General features: G+C 45.4%; 1 protein-coding gene across 1 annotated transcript in view; it reads right to left on the bottom strand.

Moving 5' to 3' along the window:
• LOC144782219 (calpain-1 catalytic subunit-like) overlaps positions 1-22,152 on the bottom strand; it is a 194,453-nt gene that overhangs the window by 157,446 nt on the left and 14,855 nt on the right. Inside the window, exons 2-3 of the mRNA XM_078661454.1 lie at positions 15,522-15,714; positions 9,789-9,858 (exon numbers count right to left, since the gene is read on the bottom strand). Of these exons, the coding sequence (XP_078517580.1) occupies positions 9,789-9,858; positions 15,522-15,701 (250 nt within the window). The 5' untranslated portion in view covers positions 15,702-15,714. The remainder of the gene's footprint in view (positions 1-9,788; positions 9,859-15,521; positions 15,715-22,152) is intronic.

Here is a 22,152-nt window from a genome sequence, read left to right as displayed (position 1 = left end):
TTAGCACCAAACGAAGTAAGAACATCAAATAAGACGTTCAAAGATTTACGCGGGGATGTCAGATAAAGAAGAATGTCGTCCGCGTAAAGAGAGACGCGGTCTTCAAAGTCCGGTGACCAACGGATCCCTTTGAGGGAGGGTTCCCATCGAAGCCACGCAGCTAACGGTTCCAAGGCCAGCGCGAAAAGCAATGGAGACAGGGGGCAACCCTGACGGGTCCCTCTACCAAGGCTAAAGGGGACAGAAACTCTACCGTTCACCACCACTTGCGCTAAGGGTTCCACATACAACAACTTCACCCATCCAATAAATTCAGGTCCAAAACCAAATTTTTCGAGAGCTGCCCAAAGATAGGGCCACTCAACCGTGTCAAAAGCCATCGAGGCGTCTAACGAGGCCAAAATGGCCGGCTCCGTCAGAAGCCTCGCCCTCGCAACAGCGCCGTGAAGACGACGTAGGTTAAGAGCCGTGTTGCGATGCGGGATAAATCCGGACTGATCCGGATGAACCAAGTCGCTAATGACCGTCAGCAGGCGGGTTGCCAGGAGCTTAGCCAGGACCTTAGGCTCAACATTTAACAGGGAAATGGGCCTATAAGACGAACAGAGGTCCCGCGGTTTCCCGTCCTTGGGAATTACGACTATCGTGGCAAGACGCTGGTCATACGGGAGAATACCCCGTTCCCGGGACTCCAAAAACATGGCACGAAGATAGGGCGCAACCTTGTCAGGGCGTAACTTGTACAGCTCAATTGGCAACCCATTCGGGCCCAATGCCTTGCCCGAACGGAGCGAACGAATGGCAGTCGCTATTTCATCCGTAGTAAAAGGGGACTCCAACGAGACACGGTCCAGATCGGAAACACTGGGCAAAGCTATATGGCGCAACAAAAGACGAGAGTCAGCCACATCTCGTCCAGACACAGGGGTATACACCACACGAAAATACTCAGCAAAACATTCAACTATTCCAACCGGGTCTGTCACTCCGACACCATTCGACGACTGAATCACAGGCACCACACGATTCGCTCTCTCTTTCTTATCCAACCATGCTAACAATTTACCCGCTTTACCCCCCACATCATACAGACGACCCTGCTGTTCCCGGAACATCAGTTTAGCCGCATCTGTGACCAAGGATTTATAAGCAAATTGTTTCAGACCCAGGGCGTGGAGTTTATCAGAGGTGATCTCAGACTCTAAGTCGGCCTCCCTCTCAGCAATCTCTATCTCAAGGTCCACCACCTCCCGATTCCTAGCCTTCTTGGATTCAGCAATTAGAGAAAGGGCCTGCCCACGAATCACTGTTTTAAAGGCCTCCCACAGGGATACCGCCGAGGAAACCGACCCCTCGTTGTCCAAAAAGTAAGCATCTAAAGACTTAGTCAAAAGGTTTCGGGTCTCAGGGGAGGCAATATACCAGGGGTTAATTGGAGCCACTCGGCCCACCGCCTCCACCCCTAACTCAAAACAAAGCCAGAGCGGAGAATGATCGGAGATGCCCCGGGGGAGGTGTCTGATCTCACGCACCGCCGGCGTCTGCGCCGCGGGCATCAGGAAATAATCCAGTCTAGACAGACTCCCGTGGGCCCCCGAATGGAAAGTGTATTGAAGCTGGGTAGGATGCAGGAGCCTCCAGCAATCCACCAAACCAAACGTATCCAAAAACCCACCTAACCACTGTTGGGCTAAAGGAGTATCCCTAGGGGGGTAGCGATCTTGCAGACCGGAGATCACAGAATTAAAATCGCCTGCAAGAAAAAGAGTACTATCAGGAAGGTCCAACAACACACGGCCCAAATCGGCAAAGGTAGAAGTCTGTAGGCCGGGGGGCACATAAACAGTAAACAAGGAGAGGGTACGACCTTCATAGCGACCCACGAGGACAGCATAACGCCCCCGATCATCAAGGATCACATCATCAATAGCTAGGGGGAGGGAAGCCCGAACAAGGATACCCACCCCCCTGGAACCCGTGGTAAACCCCGAATGTGCAGCAAGGCGATACCCCCACCTATTCATCGCACGACAAGTATTGCCCACCAAATGAGTTTCCTGCAAGAAAACAATATCGGGAGATAAACGGCGTAGACATTTTAACACCACACTCCGCTTAATACGATCTCCCAGACCATTAACATTCCACGAAACAAGCCTCAGCCCGCTATCCCCCATCCCACACAGCAACCCCGAAACCCCCCCGCAATGAGCATGACATAAAAAGGAGCAGAAGCCAGATAGATTCGCCTTGAAAACATAACACAAAAACATCGAACATCCCCACCACCCACCCCCCAACAATCAAGAAAACACCCCCCACCCTGCACCCCTGCAAAATGCTAAATAGCCACCCCAACATGCAGTGTGCCTGTCGCCCAAGAACCCCCATTCTACAAAAAGAACCCCGGAGGAGGAAAGGCTCCGGCCCACCCGCCACCCCGAGTAAGACAGAGAATGAGGAGAATACACAAACAGCAGAGGCACTGAGGCATCAAATCCCTGAAGAGTTTACTCTATTCAAGGGCCCAGGCGTAGGCGGATTGTTCAGCTCTCCACACCACCCTCAGCACCACCCGGGTGGGCGGCGGACTCAGTCTCAGGAGATCGATCAGGCAGAGAGTCCATCCAGTCATTTACAGAATCAGGCCGATCAAAGAAGAAGATTCGGTCGTTGTACTCAACGCGCAGCCTGGTCGGAAAAAGCATGGCGTAGCGAAGCCCCATGTCTCGGAGACGTTTCTTGACATCACGAAAGCCCATACGCTGTCTCTGGACCTGTTGAGAAAAGTCCGGATAGAAGTTCACCGTGGCGTTCTCAAAGGCCACCGGGCCCTTCACACGCGATGCTTGCAGGATAGCGTCCCGATCCCTATAATGGAAGAGTTTCGCAACAATAGGCCTCGGCGGGGCACCTGGTTTACCCTTGCCCCCCGGAACACGATGGGCACGTTCCACAGCGAAAAACTTCGTCAGACCAGACGGAGAGAGGTGGTTCTGGATCAAATCCTCAACAAGGAGATCAACAGAGTGAGGTTCTGGATTCTCCGGAACTCCGACAACGCGTACATTACAGCGACGTGCCCTGTTCTCAAAGTCCTCCAAGCGCCGGGTCATGAAGTCGTTCACCCTGCGAAGGTTGCCGACCTCCGTCTGTATCTCCGAAACGTCCTCCGTGAGACTGGATGACTTAAGATCCAGTGACTTCACCTTCTCATTGGTTTTCGACAGGTCAGCACGAATCAAGTTGACCTCGATGGCCACGGTGTCGATTTTGTGGGCCAAAGCTTCATATTGTTGGCCTATCGACTCCTTCATAGCAGAAATGGCACCCATGATGTCCTGCAAAGAAGGCTCCGTTGACGCGTCCACAGTGGGATCAGCATTACTGGCTCCGGGCAAGGCGGCTCCGGGGGACCCCTTGGAATGGGTGTAGCGGTCCATCACTTTAGACTGGACCGGGCCCCCACGCAGGGGCGTCTTGGTCTTCCGAGTCTCTCGGTCCCCTCTGCCCGCCATATCAGAACTGCGTCACCAGGTAATTAACCAGGCTGGATGGAGTGGCCACAGGAAAGTAGGGCCTCAAGACCAAAGAACCGCAGCTAGGGCACCACTAGTAGAAGGGCCAACAGATAGGAGAATAAGCTAGCCAAAGGCCCGACAGCCGTTCCGTGCCCCGACTGCAGCCCAGGCCAGGCTCCTCTGCCAGACGTCTCAGTCTGAGGCAGAAACGAAACCGAAACTTAAGAGGGGGACCCACAGGTCGAATCCCCCTGCCGTTGTTGTTCAACTTCAAGACGGCCACTGAGCCTCACCCAGTCCCGGGCGTACCTCGAGAGTGGAGCCCGAAAGTTCGAACAGACGTAACTCCGGAACCCCGGGTCCAAATCGAATTCCAAAAAGTCCAGGGCAATCAGCCCAGTGTCCTCTATACAAATCCTCGTAAAAAGTCAGGATAAGTTCAGGATATCATGCCGGGAGTGGCGGGGGTCCGGGGAGCGCTGTGCTCACGCGGCCATCTCGGATGCCCGCCAAGCTCCTCCTCCAGGACTGCCAGACTTAAGGTGCAACAGAAAATGCAGCAATGTACGTTACAGATGTCAATGAAAATGGCATCTTCAACCCCAAGCCACAACTACTGAAATACAAGAATACAATTCATCTCAAAATCATGATTTCATCATGTTTACAAATTCAATGCACTGTAACCCATCTTTATCAACCCAAATGTGAGGCCAGTTCTTCTCCCATGTTCAATCCCTTGGGTGCTCTAGTCTCTAAGTCTATAATGTAACGGGACTCGAGTCTCCTTAATGCGAGCAATCTATTGCCCCCTCTCGGATTTTCTTCAACTCGGTCCAAACAAAAATACCTTAGAAGGTTCCTGTCACTATTGTGTCTGATGGAAAAGTGGCGTGCCACGGGATATGTGAAATCCTTGTTTACTATGGCCCGCATGTGTTCTAATACCCTCAACTTGACAGGATTAATCGCGCTGCCTACATACCTCAACTTACAGGGGCATACAAGACAGTAGACTGCATGGTCGGAGTGGCAAGACATAAATTTGCTGCCAAGGTCGCGGATGGAGCCAACTGCCGTTACAAAGGCGGGTCCGTGGCGGCGCCAAATGATGCTGCTTTGATACGGATGGAGATGAGCGCGCACCAAGCAGTACGATGTGCGCCCACAGCACAGTGATGGCAATAACACATGACACGGATTTTGAAGCTAGGCTGCCATTTATAAAAGGACACTTTGGCTCTGAGAACTCGAACCCACTGGGGTGAAATTATGCACGGACTACGTCTCCCAGGAGGCCATGAGGCAACGCCCAACCGGGCGGGGAGGTGTTTTAAGAACAGGAAGTGCTCTCTATCGTTTTCCCACTGCCTTCCAGATAAGCCACTGAAGAAAGGACTTATGACCTGAAACGCGTCTGGCTTTCAATCTTGGATGCTTTTGCCTGCCCAATCTCCGGTGTTGTCACGCTGTCACTTTTGAATAAAACTGCTGCAAACGATTTTGTCTCCACTAGGCTCTCTCTAAAATTGGTTCTGCAAGTGGCTTGATATATATATATATATATATATATATATATATATATATATATATATATATATATATATATATATATATATATTCACCAACCACACCCGATTCTTCTTCAAAAAACCGGACACCGACACAGGAGCAGATTAGATCATCAGCTTTTCAGGGTTATTTTATTATAAAAGCATGATGCGTTTCGGCATACCTGCCTTGTTCACATGGGCAGTCATTAAAAGTATAATATTTTTATACCAGAGCAAAAGGTCACATGGTCATTTTACACATGGACATGGACAACAGACTCATTTGTTTTTTTTGTTTTTTGGCAATTCACAACATCCGATTAAAATTTCTAACATATTTTCTATTAAAATCATAGAAATTCTGGACATATTTACAAGTTGCAATGTGTTACAATTTTCATGTAATTTATGCTTTCTGATAAAGGCACTTGGATGAAACAGAAACTATTATTTACATTCTATTTTCTATTCATTCTCTAAAATCATGCTGTGCATTACTTCATGCTATCCTGCCCAACCTTTCTTTTCTACACATTGCACCAGATTTTTGTTTTGTTCCACAATAAATACATTGTCCAGATTAAAATTCATCTTAATATCCATTTTCGTGGGATTAGTCTGGTTGTAATACTCGGGTGTTGTTTTGCCATATATACATTCTTTTGTTTGCTTTTTTTTTGGGGGGTTATTGTATGAATCCAAACTTTCCACCGGCACGGAGATACTGGGCAAGTGCCCTATTGCTGTTTCATGAAATATTCAATCATACTTCACTTGCCAATCTGTCAGGAAAGATATTCGTATAGAGCCCATTGTTAGCATATACAAGAATTTTTATTGCTGCGTATATATATATATATATATATATATATATATATATATATATATATATATATATATATATACACACTCACACACACACACATCTAAATAATATAAGTAATTTGACATTAGTTTCTATGGGGTGCTATTTTATTTCTCTGCCTTCATTGTTCTCTATGGGAATATATGGCAGTACCTGTGAGTAGCCATCTTTGGTGCCTGACTTACCGCAAGGCTGGGATGGAGTCAATTTGAGCCTGTTTTGAAACCTTTATGACTACAGTAACTTTTGAAGTGTAGTTTGTCAATAGCAATGGAATTACTCTTTTTATGGGTGTGTGTTTGTATTACATTTAGTCCCAAAAAACAAATACTTCAGTGTGAAGAGATCTCTGCCACCTTGGTAAAGATCTCTGCACAGCGAAGATAGGAGATGCAGAGGCAGACGACTCCACTCGTAGATTTGTGAATAGCATTTTGTAGTATGTGAATAGTACTACTGCAGTGCTACTTTGCGAGCTAAATAATGCAGCTTGTGAAATGCCTCATTGATATTGGGCTGGTATGGTTTTCAATCCTAGTTTTAAACCAAGGGGAAATCTTGTCGAAAAGTTCTTTCAATTCTGCAAAATGTTTTAGCCTGTACAGGAGTGATTAGAAGGAAGCATTAACTATGAGACAAACTGATGTTGCAAGCCTGCATACAGACTTAAGACAAAGATGATTGATTTTAAAAATCAATTCCTGTTCTTAAAAAGCCAGTTTTTGCTTAAAAATGTCTTACTAGCTATATTCAAGATTTCCTGTGTGATCCTCCCTTCAACTTTAGAACGACAGCGACTATTTTTCTGAAGCTCTGCACTAGATGAAAAATAATACATTTAATTATTCTACAACTATATGGCTGACGCTTAGCATCTTGAAGAAGGCTCACTGTGGGTCAAAATATGTTTCACCACACTGGAAGTCATTAGAAAGCATTATCAATAATTTTCCCATAATAGATTTAGAACTAAGATACAAAATTCACACCAGTGAAGCAGAGAGACTTGCCATGAGATTCTTGTACCATTTGCGTAATGCCAATCAAATATTTTATTTGTGGAGAAGTGTGGCTCATTGGTTAGAAGCGGCAGACCCTGAAGCAGAGGGTCTTGGGCTCAATGTCCGCGGACTCGATAATTCTCGCCTCGGTGCCTACTCTAATCATGGGTCCCACTCTGCAACTCTGGGCAATAGCTTACTTAATCTCCACAACGGCCCCAACAGCGTGGGATGCCTGGCTTCACCTTGGGGGTGCCCTGGAGGGGGCATCTCACAGGGAAAGCCATGATGAGTTCCACGGCGGTATACAGCGCCAGGATGCCCCGAGATGGGGCGGCAGTGCGCTTTACAAGTATACACACATTTACATTTACATTATATTTTATTTTAAAAAAACACGTCAGTGCGTTATTGATATTGGATTGATGGTTACCCACTACATAGCTTAAGAACTGACGTTTATGACCTTCAAACAAAATTCACTTGAACCAGTTTGCACCTCTATTCATTTTTAAAGTAAATGTATTTTCCTTAGATGGACTAAATGGACATAGATGGACAAAATGATATATTCAAGTGTAATAGATTCTCTGAACAAGTAGCACACATCAATGATGGATTACTTTGAAAATGACACATGATTCCCGGAAAAAACTATGTTGGCTGGCTGCTATGGTGAGAACAAACAAATAATTCTTTTTAAACAATTAGCCTCCTGCCTTGTGTTAGACAGAGCATTCATTCAAATTGAGACTATTTTGGGCATGTCTTGCTATAGACCTATTGACGCTTCCTTTAATGTTCTCCTTAGGCCTTGTGAATTGGCTTGTTTAGTCAGGATTAGCTGGTCCCCAATCAAGTGTTCTCCACCTGTTCATTCAGAGCCTTCCAATTTGGAATTCTATTCTTCCTTAGAATGGCGCTGCGTGCACAGACAATTCTCTCAGCCTCCAAATACGACATTGAACAATTGCTTCATCAGCCAGGTTCCCTTGGGTCTACCCCTTATGTGTCATTCTCATAGCTTTTTCACTCACAAGCAATGCGGTCTATGACTACTATTTTGTGGTTCATACACTTAGGCCCTGATTAGAAGTGAAAGTTGGGGGTATTATTTATCTCACCAGGTAAAATGTGAAACCACAAGAATTGGAATTTATTGGGTGCGACTAAAAAGGCCTTAATAAATTTTCTCCTAATAATGGGAAATATCATGCTGATGTTGGTACTTTTCACACCAAAATCCGCAGGTTCTGTACTGACAAGCCCTTTTTTCACCCACTAATTAGTCGAAATGTAATAAGGGAAAACTATGGGCCTCTGAAACTAGTAATTACCATACAAAATCAACTCTACACCTCTGGTAATGGTGGTCCCTGCACTAACACAAATTGCGCAGGGATCGTAAATTGACAAAGGACTCAAAAGTGAGGCTACATTTTCTAAAGGGGTGTGTTGCTCTTATATGACCCATTCGTCCTCAGCTCAATCACTCAGACTTTCTCCATCATACTGCTACCAGGCCCGGACTGGCCGTTGCGGGCACCGGGCAAACCCCCCCGGTGCGCCGCAAGGGTGGGGGCCGGTTTTGGGCCGAAAACCGTCCCTGGCAAAGAGCGCGGTCGCGCCCCCCCCCCCCCCCCCCCCGGCCGAGCACTTTGCCAGGGCCGGTTTTGGTTCCCAGTCTGGCCCTGACTGCTACCCCATTCATTCCAAATCCCCAAAGGGTTGGTCTAACAGCAAGGGCGCTTGACCTCGGATCTGGGTTCAAGTCTCGGTAACAACACTAAGGGCCAGATGTAGGTAGGGTTTTACCGGTCGGTAACGGCCGAATTCGGCCGTTACCGACCGGTAAAAGGATTTTGACATGTAGGGAGCAGAATCGGTAAATTTACCGTTCGGTAAATTTACCGATCGGTAATTTTACCGAATCTGTAAATATACCGGTCGGTAAATTTACCGACCGGTATTTTTACAGAATCGGTAAAATTGATATGTAGGTGGGACTCTTATGAGTCCCACAAGGCCTAAGAAATCGGTATTTTACCATCAAATTCAATTTGATGGTGAAATACCGATTCAGGTGTGCATGCACATGTGTGCATGCACACCTGTGCCATATGACAGGCAGACCTGCCCTTAGGGCAGGTATGCCTGCCATATGGCCCTCGACCCTTTTTTGGGGGTGCTAGAGGGTGTCAAAGTGACACCCCCTGCACCCTTGTCAAAATCGGTATTTACCGATTCGGTAAATACCGACCGGTAATGCCCCATTCATTCCTATGGGCTTCAAAGCCCATAGGAATGAATGGAGCATTACCGATCGGTATTTACCGATTCGGTAAATACCGATTTTTACCGAATCGGTAAAATACACATCTGGATGGACCTACATGTCCACCCTTCATATTTACCGATTCTTAATTACCGAATCGGTAAAATTCGGTAATTAAGAATCGGTAAATATTTTTTACCTACATCTGGGCCTAAATATCCTGTGATTCTGGGCAAATCACTTAATCTCCCCGTGCCTAACAAAAATGAATGTGTGTCCTCATGTAACGTAACTGGTGCTATGTAAGGTGCTCTGATACCCGATTCGGGTCAAGTTCGCGCTATATAATACTCTGCAAAAAAAAGAAAAAAAAAAGGTAACTTGTACTTATTCACTCCATAAGTTTTTCCTAGTTCATTCACTTTGAACAACCATGGATCCTTCCACACTCACACTGAAAACAGGCACTCCCTGAGTATGTGCAGCGGTTTCTTTGACAGTTTCAGTCTATATATATTTTCCAAAAGCAATATCCCTGGTTTCAACCACTGTCAGCCAAAAAAGATCACTTACTCAGGCTTCCTTGGCAAATGTCCATTCTTGTTGCTCCATCAACAATGAATTGCGGATTGTCACAAATCTCCTGGATGGATTATCAAATTATATTTAATAGGCAGAAAATCAAATAAAAATATACATTAAAAAATGCAGTAAATATTGCAGTTGAAAGGGATTGTGTTTTTTCTTTGTTTTTACAATTAAATGTGGGTTTTAAAAAAGATTTCTGAAAGTCACAAAGGTAAGATGCATATGTTGTGAAGATTTGATTTTATTAACTTGTTAATGGGTAACAAATGGTCTAAAGAATTTTATCATTGTGCAGCCAACGTTACGGAAACATGTAATAACGTACAAAAAAACTTTCAAACATCATGAAAATGAGTGGTTTTAGGTTTCTGCATTAATGTAGGAAGGAACTGATCGATATGGAGGCTCACCGGCAATATATTCCAGACTGCAGGGCCTTGCCATTAAGTAATTGAGTTTTCTTTATCCCGAATCTCTAATCAAGAGACTGAATTCTGCTTTGCTCTTGAAAAACTATCTGGTAAATTTTATAGATTTATGTGGATTATTTATAGAGGGCAACTGTGACCAAAACTGGTATCCTGGCGCTATAGCTAAGATTGTGTCGGTGTGGAGAGAGAGAGGAGAGGGATTAGATTATAGCGATACAGCCATCTAATTATTTGGAAAACAGGCAGGTCTTTAAAGCTTTTCTAAATTTTAATAGATCTGACCATTCTCTCAGATCAAATGGTAGCCTATTCCACAGCTGGGCGGCCTTCACTAAAAAGGCACCCCCCCTTGTTGACACCTTGGTTTCCAGTGGAAGCCCAGCAAGACTCAAGGACTGTACTGAAAAAGGAATCAGGCCACGTGTCTCCAAAGATGAGCCAGACTACTATACCTTGCATGGCCTTGTGTGAAAGTAGAGGGTTGTAACTGGTTTCACTGTGTAAATTGTGGAGCGAAAGTATAAGTAAGCCTATGCATCACACTGGTATCTAAAACATGTCTATAAAAATGATATCATTTTTAGAAACTCCTTCATCTTGTCCTGTTCTTATTTTATACCTAACATTATGTTTGGTGCCTCCTCCACAGGTGTAAAAGCCCCCATCTTCAGTTCAGAAGTCTTACTTCTGTTTTCTTCAATTCTTTTCATTCCAAGCTTATCCTCTTGGGCCTTCTATATCCAACCCCTGAGAATGATATTATATGTTGTCTATCTCGACATACAAACTTCAGAAGTCATAGGGAAAGCAGTGTGTTTGGGGCTGGGCGGGTGATGCCAGTCTCCCATTTGTAGGTCTAATGAGATGTTGGCCGAAAGCATGGCCAAACACACACCATGCAGCAAGTCTGTGATGAGGTTCTGGGCTGGTTTACATGCAGCAACATCCAGAAATTGGTGGTATTAGAAGGGGAGGGCAGAGTACTGTACTTCGACAACATGGAATACATAGGTCTGTGCAGCCAATCATTGATGCTACAATATTCCCAGCAATGCCTGCTGGTAGCAGAAGCAAGGGTAGTGACCTCCTGTTCTGAGGAGGAGGATCCTGAACCAAGCCCACAGAGAAGCCTCATGGCCATAGAAATGGTGCAACAGGTGCTATCTTATGTAAAGTAAAACGTTGGACATGCTCTTCAAATGGCAGCTTATGGTATGACTGGAGACATGTTTGAAAGGGATGAACTCGCCTCTACATCTACATTTCTCATCTGGTATCATGCACAGTTGGAGGAGAATCACTAATTAATATTGAAAAAAAGACAGTGATACCAGTACCCAGGACAGAATCAGGAGGCTGATTTCATTCCATTGTCGTTTGTGTTTCAAAATGTTATGGGAGGCTTCAGCCGGTGTTGGATTTGAAGGAGCTGAACATAAGGGTGTCAAATTTGCAGTTCCATATGGAGAGTAGACAGGTGATTTAGTTGGTTCCATAATAAGATTTTCTAGCGGCATTAGATCGAGGAGATTCCTATCTTTATGAGCAGATATGCAAGAGTTTCTCCAATACGCCCTCAGGGCAAACATTATCAGATCACAATTTTACCATTCATCCTCAAAGCTGTGCCCAGAGTGTTCACCAAGGTGGGAACACTTCATTCAGAGGGGTTTATGATTCATACCTAGCTGGATGACTGATTGGCCAAAGCTCCTTCACTTCAGCTAGTGACCCTTCAGTTCTCAGTGCTAGCTGCACATGGCCTGTAACTCAACCTTCCCAAAAGTCATCTTTTCCCCTCTTAATGCCTAGAATTCAATAAAGCAGGCTTTCACACTGCAATCAGCAGGATGTTTCTTCAAGAACGCAGGATTCAAGCCTTTCAGGTGAAACTGATGACATTGTTTCAGCTAAAGGCAACGCCAGTTTGAGATTGGTTCTAAATTGAGGATCATATAGCTTTGACAGTCTTCCTAGTCCCATGGAAAAAGAACCATTGATGGACAGAATGCAGAACAATGTCATACATTCACCCCCAGTACAGAGTTCTGGGCCTAAATCCATCGTTTTTTTGCTCCCCATGCCAATCCAGTTTGAACCTGACTATATGCAAATCAGTCGACCCTGCTCCCTATGGGAACAGTCAAGCCCGAACTGCCAGGCCAGGTTCTCTCTTGACTGGAAACAAGCATCCTAGGACCGGTTTTGAAGTTTCACCCCTCAACAGCCAGGCTAGCTTAACTCCAGTGGCATGAAGAGCATGGGGCTCGCGTCTGGGCATACCCATCCCACTTGGGGGTGGCAAATGCAAAAAAAACAATTGATAGACAGAATGCAGAACAATGACATACATTCACCCCCAGTACAGAGATCTGGGCCTAAATACATCGTTTTTTTGCTTGCCCATGCCATTCCAGTTTTAACCCAGTCATATGCAAATCAGTCTAGACCCTGCTCCCTATGGGAACAGTCCAGCCTGAATTATCAAGCCACGTTCTCCCTGGACTGGAAACAAGCATCCTAAGACCGGTTTCGGGATTTCACCCCTCATCAGCCAGGCTAGCTTGTCTCCAGTGGCATGAAGAGCAAGTGACCCACGTCTGAGCATACCCATCCCACTTGGGGTGCCAAATGCAAAAAGAACAATTGATGGACAAGCATATTAGTGCATCGCTTTTTGTGGCACTGGAATCTAGAATCAGAGGAATTCTTAGAAATTATACCTTTTCCTCCATTACGCTTAGAACTTTCTCTCCCATGGTTGCTACATCTAGCCCATTTGAGAGAGAGGATGAATCTTAACTGTCAAGAAAGGCCACATTATTCCAACTAGAGGGAACTGGAGGATGTCCACAGGTGGTTGTTGGTATTTGTTCAAACTCTTCAAAGTCTACCAGACTTGGTAATAACTGTCAATATGGTGGCGTAATCTTTTACAATAGGTGGGGTTCCAGAGGTAAGAGTCTGGCAGCTGTGCCTCTCTACCCCTTGAGCTGGACAGAGAAATGGATGTTTTCCCTTATGAATGTTCATCTTCAATAACTTGTTAATGAATGGGCAGATTTGCTAAATTGTGTACTGTGCTGATGGGTCAGCTGTCCAGTGCTGAATTTGTTTGGCCACAAATGGGACATGGAGGTACCATGCTCTCCTTCCCGGTATTTGATTCCCATGGCACAGACAGGTAAATGCATTGATTTCCCTATGGCACAGAGACCTCTATGCACATATCTTCCTTTTCCTCTAATCCAGAAGGACTGCCTACCACGTGCATCGGAGAAGGCATCAGTTTGGTGGTTCTACTTCGGTAGCATCGCTTGGGTGGTTTCCTCTGGTTCTGCAGGTGGAAGTGGGGAGACTTGGGTAATGCCTCTGTTTCCATTCCAGCAACATCCATGGGTTTGTCTCCCCTCTCATTTTCTAGCATGAGGATAGAGGACTGGAGACTGAAAGGCAAAGTTTAGTACAGTTGGCTCTTTCAACTCTGCATTTGCTCTACAAAAGGTCTTGGTGGGTGTCCACTCTGAAATATTATCCAGTCCTGGGGTTTATTTAAGGTAGTCCTACTCCTAACCCTATCTTTTCATGCATATTTTGCATCTGCTTTTAGATGTTTTGCTTTTTACATAAGCATGTTTGGAGCTAGCCTTAAATTCTGCTATCAAAGATTTTGAGGCCACTGGGAAGGAAGAGTAGTTTGAGGTTCTGGATTCCTTAGTGACTAGCCTTCTGAAGAGGTGACTAAGTCTCAATCCTTCCCAGAAGGCAATTCCTCTATCTTGGCATATGCCTTTATTTTTGGGGGTAGTCCATTCTCCGTCATTTGAACCAAGTGAGGATATATTCTTGATTTCTTGTCTCATAAGGAGTTTTTTTGCTTTTGTGGAACAGGCAACAAGCCTCATGTTATGAATAAAAAGGTGTAGAGATTGAAATAGTACTTTCTTTTTAAAATGTTGATGTAAGATCTCCAGATCCAGCTCACCCCAAAACATAAGAGCTTCCTTTCACCTTTCCCTGCCTACCATTCCCAGCCCCAGAAGCATAGTTAAGCATAGAGATAGTAAAATGAACACTTCCATGGTGAACTGTACTGCTGTTTGTCCCCTAGTCCAGTGCCTCTCCACTTCTATCAAATGAAGATGGATGTGGAATCTTGAGTGGCTTGACTAGCAGCTCACCACGACTGGTAGGAGCCAAATGTGGCTAAAGCTTGACTGTCTTTGTGCCATCATCCAGCGAGGCTTAAATATGGATGGGGCAGACCCACAAAGATATTCAGTTGGCTCATGAGAACTCTTGTGTTCGATATACAGAAGAAATCAAACTGTTGAGAAACACAGTAGACAGGTTTGAACCCAGGGCACAAAGAATCCACTCTATCAAAAATGTGCCCTCTCTAAATAGCCTAAATGTTTCCCCTCCCCAAGCTTCGGAGCTCTACACCCGCGTCATGTTCCCCTATAGAAGTCTGAAAAATATTTCTTCAGGTTTTTTTTCAGATGTAAACAGCCTGAACCAATCTCTTATTTATACATGTTAACTGATTTATTTTGTCCTGACATGCTCTAATGCACTGGGCTGAACACTTAACTAAGCAACCCATCCAAGATAATAAAACAGTGTACCCCCAACCTCACAGGAGTTTCTATGCATCCCATATGGTCAGTCCAGACCTAGTTATTCACATTTTGCAGTTCCCTCAATTTGTGTTTTGTAGCGCCTGCACTTTGTCAAAGTTTATGTATTGCCTTCATAAACTTAGTTGCATAAAATGTTTCCATTGTGCACACCTAAATTATACTTTTTAGAAATAAACCTTGCACGTTTAAAAAGGGAAGATTATATATAAACAATCATAAACAAGTGTAGTAGTGTTCCCTAAAAGGGAGATACCGCACATCAAAGTAATCCAATATTGAACAAATTTTCAGTCAAATGGCGTGAATAGTGAAGAATTGCTGCAAGTACAGCGGGGTGCTTAGCTAGCTTGAAACACCCACCATACAAGAGTGGTGGTCGAAATCAACATACACCACAATGAAAAAAAATGTGTAATCTAATACAGCACACCCCTCATTAGTTGAATAAAGTCCCAGACAGTAAGCAAAATAATGGACAAATGTCTATCACGATTCCATAAGTCAATTCCAATACTCTTTTAATTCCAAGCAGATCCAATAATGCACAGAAAACTTCACAGGACTTCCGTAGACATCATTCATTTTATTGATTTTCAGAAAAAGTTTCCAGCATATGATGCAGAGATTAGATATACTATACATACCTTTGGTCGTTTCCATACAACATTGCCCTCTTCTATAAGAAGCACTGAATCAACAGGAAAACTGGTGTCCACAAATAGCGCCTCGTTGCTACCTTTATTGTCGGTCTGAGGGAGGTTTTGTTCTGCTGGTGGGCACGGCTCTTCCATCAAACGGGCTCTCTTGTATGCAGGGGATCCCATTGCTTTTAGTAACCTAGGATGATGTGAAAATACACATGATCAAAGAACACATTTAAGCTTGGCAAACTAAAAGGGCATAAAATATACTTGAGCTTGTTATGCATCAGGGTATGATAATCTGTCATACTTAGGTAACACCTCCAATGTATTGTTCTTAAATCCGAGTCGATGTACTGTTTCTTTCAAATTCTAACAAAATGGGTCGGCAAAGAATAGCTAATTCTGGAACATTCTAAATCTTATTCTGGAAACCGACCCCCTTTTGTCCAGAGCCCTATGGCATTTGGACAAGTGGGAAAATTAGCTAGGCAAGACAGGTGTGTCCCCCCTCAGGTGAGCATCACCCTTGATATTGGGCTACCTAAAGGGGATGTGACTTTTCAGAAGTGGCCATCTTGGTGATGGCTAATTTAGGATCTCCAGGACAGGGTTATGGCCGCTTCTACAGGAAGTTGTTATATAGGGGGCGTAGTGTCCCCAGGGGTAAGTAGCCCATTGGCTACTACCCTATACTCCCCTATTCAGCATTTAGGGGAGCTCTGGCACCAGGAAATCAGATACTGATGACCTAACAAGAAGAAGGACATGGAAGATGCAGTAATTAGAAGCATTTACCCTCGCAGAAGCTCAATTGTTTATTTGGTTTGTTATCCTCAGTTCTTAACATAATCATTGCTGCTATTGTTTTTAAATATACTGGTGCTATTTTTAATACGTGTTACTGCTCTTAAAACACTGCTTCTATTTTTTAATATACTAGCTCACAGCTCAAACAGTTAAATAAAATCCCAGGGCAAAAATGTGCACACTCGATCTCAATGCTCCAGGATAAGTGTCTTCACTGTCGGATTGAACTTTCTACACTTGTTGTCTCACACCACCCCTCGGGAATTTTTATACATCATTTCTACTTAATTGTAGATCTTTACCCAAACACACGGTGGAAATCTCTATGTTCTTAGAAGACTCAGACCCTGAAGTCTTGTTCCTTACAGAAACCTGGCTCAATCCCAGCTCAGAGCCAGATATAGTCCAAGCACTTCCTCGGGATATATTCAATTCAGATTTGTCGCCTGTCAAGTAGCCCATTATCTGACTACGAGAACTCCCACTTCTCAATAGAATTTACCCCCACCCTCTCAGGTATTCTTATCTATCGCCCTTCAGGGGCGACTGGCCAATTTTGCAAATCCATGCTAGAAACAGTCGTCAATCTTGCCAGTGTCGCAGCTAATTTTACTCTCCTAGGAGATTTTAATTTGCATTTCGATGATCCCTCAGCGATCAAAGCAACTGAACTAGCTCAAGACCTTGGGGCCTATCAACGGCTTCAGAAGGTCCCGCAAGCAACTCATGTCATAGGGCACCTCCTCAACCCTATTTTCTCTAATCTAGTAGACCTACAGGGGAAAGAGCCCTTCCCCCTTCCGTGGTCGGACTATTTTTTAATTCCCTTTTTCTGGTCGCCATCAAGCACTGTATCACACACTCAGTTAATGCAAACCGGAATCCTACCCTGGCCCAAACTCTCCATGGAGAGGTGGTCAAGAACTCAAAAAAACTAGATCACACCCTGATCCTAATCCAGTTGCAGCCAACAAAAGCTTTTGCAACTAGATTGAGAGATCACTCAATCTAGTTCTCCCTAAAATATCAATTCAGAAGAAAGATGGATCAAACAAGTCCCCATGGTTCTCCCCTAAGTTATGTATCTTAAAACAGAATTGAAAGAGATTGGAAATGGTCTGAGGGAAAGATTTCTCACCCGAGAAGAAGTTGGAATATAGGGCAGCTATTGGACGGTATAAGGCAGAAATAAAAATAGCCCAAGCCACCTATTATGAGGAAAAGATCGTGTCAGCCGCTAATTGCGCTAGAGAAACCTTCCTCATTGCCAAAAAGCTACTCAAAGTCCCTGACCCTCCGGCTGTATCGGACCCCTCAGGTTTCCGTTGCAATGAACATGCGGTATACTTTGCTACTAAAGTACAAAACATCCTCAAGCATATCCCCCAAAAAGGCAGCGACATTTTATTCGAGGAGACGAAGGCGTGTGGGCATACAACTAAACATCAATTGGAGACCTTTACCTCAATGACACAGGAATCATCTCCAGACATCCTGTCATCAGTAAAAAGTGGGTCGCCACTAGACCCTGCACCTCCAAGTATCCTGAAACTGGTCGCACCTACAATCGCCCCCATTGCCACTTGCCTGATTAATGCTTCACTGTCCACGGGTTTGGTCCCTCCCGATTGGAAAAGGTCTATGGTAAAGTCGCTGCTAAAAAAACCAATCTGGATCCAGCCGACTTGGGTAACTATCGTCTCATTTCGCTCCTTCCTGGAATCAGCAAGATGGCGGAGAAATACGTAAACTATACGCTCTCCGCGTTCCTAGAAGCCAATGATTTGCTCCAACCCTCCCAAACGGGCTTTCACCCTCGTTAAGGCACTCACTGAAACTGCCCTATTAGCAGTGGTGGAAGAATCTAGAAAGATTCTTGACTCAGGAGGGTCACAAGCTATAATCCTCCTTGACTTCAGCGCAGCCTTCGATATGGTGAATCACCATATCTTGGTTCACCGCCTCAGGAGTGTAGGAGTGCATGGCACTGCCCTACTATGGCTACAATCTTTCCTCGAAGAAAGATTCTTCAAGGCTTTTGAAGGTGACACCACCTCAAATCCTATTCCTTTATAGTGCGGAGTTCCTCAAGGTTCATCCTTGAGTCCGACTCTTTTTAATGTCTATATGGCCCTGTCATTTTCTCAAGGATAGACTATGGCAATGCCATCTACCTAGTGGCACTGAAATCAGTGGTCGCTAAACTGTAGGTCGTACAAAATTGTGCAGTGAGACTGCTGACAGGGACCCCCAATCGTTGTTCAGCTAGGCCCGCGTTATGCTCCCTCCACTGGCTCCCGGTGCAAGAGAGAATTAACTTTAAGGCCCTCTGATTTGCCCATAAGCCCCATAACTCCCATCAATAAAGCCATGATCAGCCCCTACAGGGCGAATAGAAAACTCCGCTCTGATGAGCTCTACCTAGCAGTTGTCCCCAGGATCAAGAAGACCAGAAGTGGCGGCCGGATTTTTTCATACAACGCAGCCAGTCTTTGGAACACTCTTCCGCTGGACCTTCGTAGGGAGCCTAACCACCTCACCTTCCGAAAACAGCAAAAAGCCTGGCTCTTCCCATAAGGTATCTGTGCTTCTAGATATGGTGTTCAGCAGTGGGAAGCTCCCGGGTAGCCAGGCGCTATATAAAAGCCATTTCATTCAAGAGCTGCAAAAGCAGAAGACTGAAGACGTGCAAATGATTTGGCACCAGCCCTGCGGGCCCGTCTACTGTTCCCCTACGAAACTGCGCCAAAGATATCTCATCTTCCAGCAGTTGTGCCTCCAAAGCCTGGGAGGACTGTTTGCCTTCAGTAATGACTCGAACTCCAGTAGAGCAGCGGGGCTGCTTCCTTGCAGGCACCCCAAAGAAGACTGTGAGTGCTCCAGACAACAAACCCCAACGCCGCAAAACACCACTACACCTGTGCTTCATAGACTGAGCTGAAGAGGGTCAACAGTATCAACGTGGTTCCCCAGCCCTCCAGAGACTTGCCCACTGTGGACTTCCTGACACCATCTGCTGCCTCTGTTTGCAGGTCCCCTCTGCCGCGAGTGCTCCCAGTGATGAAAAATCAGATGCCTAAAGACACCTCTGCAACCGTAACCCTGGCCCCTAGAAAAGAGGACCAAAGGCATCCCCCAGTCCGAGCCTGCAGCGTCTTTTCCGATAGAGCGACCTCCATAGACTTGAATGGGGCACCCAACGCTATAATGCAACTCTGCACCCGGCTGCCCCACTGCTGCCTAAGGTGAACAGCTAGTGCTGCCCTGGGCCTATCAAAATCACCCGATGCTGAAAAACACACCTCTGCACCCGGACGCCCCAGTGCCTCCAGAGGTGACCTGTTGGTGCTGCTTTGGACCTTGCCCTATACTCACCTTAAGTCCCAAGGAATGGTTTTGTAAGTCGTCGTTAAGTGACCATATGCAGCGCATGTTTCCTTCCTAGGTTAACTTTGCAGCACACCTGCTATTTTAAAAAGTAAATACCTGATTTTGATGATTGTGGTGCCTAAAGTTATATAAAGATAAGTGTTATTTTTATAAATTGGTGTGGGTCTCCTTAGTGAGTCATGTGAGTAATGTATTGTCTGTGTGTGAGCAACCGATGTCTGACACTCCTCTCTGATAAGTCTAAGGCCTCTCGGCCACACTACCCCTTAGTAGAGCACCTTGGGATTCCTAGAGCACACCCCCATCCTCTAATACCTGGAGTCTTTTGCCCTGTATACCTCTTTTGGTATACCATATAAAGAGCCAGCTTCATACAATTTCCATAAAGCTCCCTCTATTGCCCACTCCCTTTCAACATGTATATGGCGTTCCTCACAAGCTCTCATAGAAAGTTCGTTTTACTTTGCTGCTGGGGTCACGCTAAGCATGTGGGTCAAGGCTTAGGCCTCTTCCAGGTAATGTGAGGTGCAGAAACTGTTCTGTGGCATGAAGGGCTGCACCAGACATTTCCTTATAGTGGGCAGTGGTCTCCTGTTCATGCCTTGGGTTCATCACTTCAAGCTGCGGTGGAAGCGTACAGTTTTTTGTTAATCTAAAGTGAGACCAGAACTTTTACTATGGGAAAAGAGAGCATGGCCTACTGACCCCTCTTGTGTAAAGTGCCACTATTATGTGATTCCTATAACCTTTGTCTGACATCCCGTGTGCATGTATGTGCAGTGTGTGTGGCACATGTATGGTAGTAGGACGCCATGCCCTCTATGAGCACTGAAGCTAATTGGATCACGATTGGTTCCCTCTGGTTTAGCTTGTCAAAAGATAGAGGAGAAGGACATCCTCCCCCAGACAGTTGAAGTGTTGCCTCATTTCTGCTACCAGAGGGTGGAGACCTAGACAGTGAAACAGGAAGGAGAGAGACAGGGCTGCCTTTAGAGATTCCATGAGACCCTGAAGGGAAATGACTACTGATTAGTTCTTAATGAACTATTTGGGGCAAGGGGTGGAACTGCAATTTCTGGGTTCACCATGAGGGCATTTCTAGGCCAGGCCTGCTCTTTTGTCTGTCCCTGATTACTGCTTCAAGAAGACTGATGACAGCCATGTGCAGAGAGCCCACATATCATTGTCCCCTTATGTTGAATACCCCTGCTTGGAGACATCCCATTGCTACCTGCTGTGAGAATCATCACTTTTCACACAGGATGTGCTGGAGATCAGCCTGGAAATTACATTTGAAAAGAACCCGCACAAATCAATTCTGAAGCCTTAAACAGTGGATCCATATTTCACATCTTAAAATGTGAAAACCTGATCCTACAGGAGAAGAGACTGTCCAGAAGGAGAAGCCCAGCATGTTCCCAGGGAGTGGGATACCCAGAAGCAATTGCCTTATGCAAGGGAGAGAAACCAGCCCTGAACAGAAGTCTGCAAGGTCCTCTGGTCACTCATTGCAGCTCCCACCATGAACTGCATAAAGAAGCATTCACCGAGTTATCACTGTGAGGCCCAGCATACCTGCCATTAACCACAGAGGGCCCAGTGCTGCCGCTGCCTCCCAAGCTACGAGGAACTGCTGCATCAGGCTGGAGACTGCAACAGCCAGAAAACGACTGCCTGCCTGCCATGGGCTGGATCCTGCAACTGCCATAAGATAAGTGGCCGCCTGCATCAGCCTCAAAGGCTGCAACTGCTGAAGACAGTTGGCTTGAAGACTGTGCCCGCGGACATGCCCACCAGACGTGTTGCGTGGCACCAGAGAACCTGGCTGGGGAGACCGCCATCGATGGTCTCCCATCCCAGCGCTAAAAGCCCAAGAGTGTAAAGAGACAAATCGTACCGACTCTGCCACAGACTAACAAACTTCATTGAGTAAGTACAGTGGTACTGTGTATGCACAGAAAGAAAAACTGTATCTAAGGATAAACTGTGGGAAACTGTTGCTCATAACGCTACCCTTTGCAAGCATGAACTTGTTAAGCTAATGGACTGAGCTGCAGGCAATCCTGAAGGTAAGGGGTAGTCATCTACACTGGTGCTAGTATATCCCTGTACTCACACATTTACCTGAGTCACACCGGAGAGTGTGGTAAATGGGGGATGGGAACCATAGGAACAACTGCATTTCATTACATCCTATAGCGGGTGTACAATCCTGTAACGGAACCACCTTTGGAGTGTAGTAGTGTTTTTTTATTTTTTGCTGTACAATTAAAATACAAAAGCTAAGCACTGAGTTGCACAATATACGTTATTGTGTCTGTTGCTTGACCGTGGAGAAGCCTTGTACTGCTTGCCCTCACTACCATGACAATCATGTGGTGAAAGGGTCAGCCCCATTTGCAGAGCCACAGTATGACTGTCCCAGGGTGCCTAC

The sequence above is a fragment of the Lissotriton helveticus genome, chromosome 9 (genome assembly GCF_964261635.1).
Source record: "Lissotriton helveticus chromosome 9, aLisHel1.1, whole genome shotgun sequence".
NCBI classification, from domain to species: domain Eukaryota; kingdom Metazoa; phylum Chordata; class Amphibia; order Caudata; family Salamandridae; genus Lissotriton; species Lissotriton helveticus.
The sequence above is the reverse complement of the archived record's forward strand: the minus strand, read 5'-3'. Positions and strand labels throughout refer to the sequence as shown.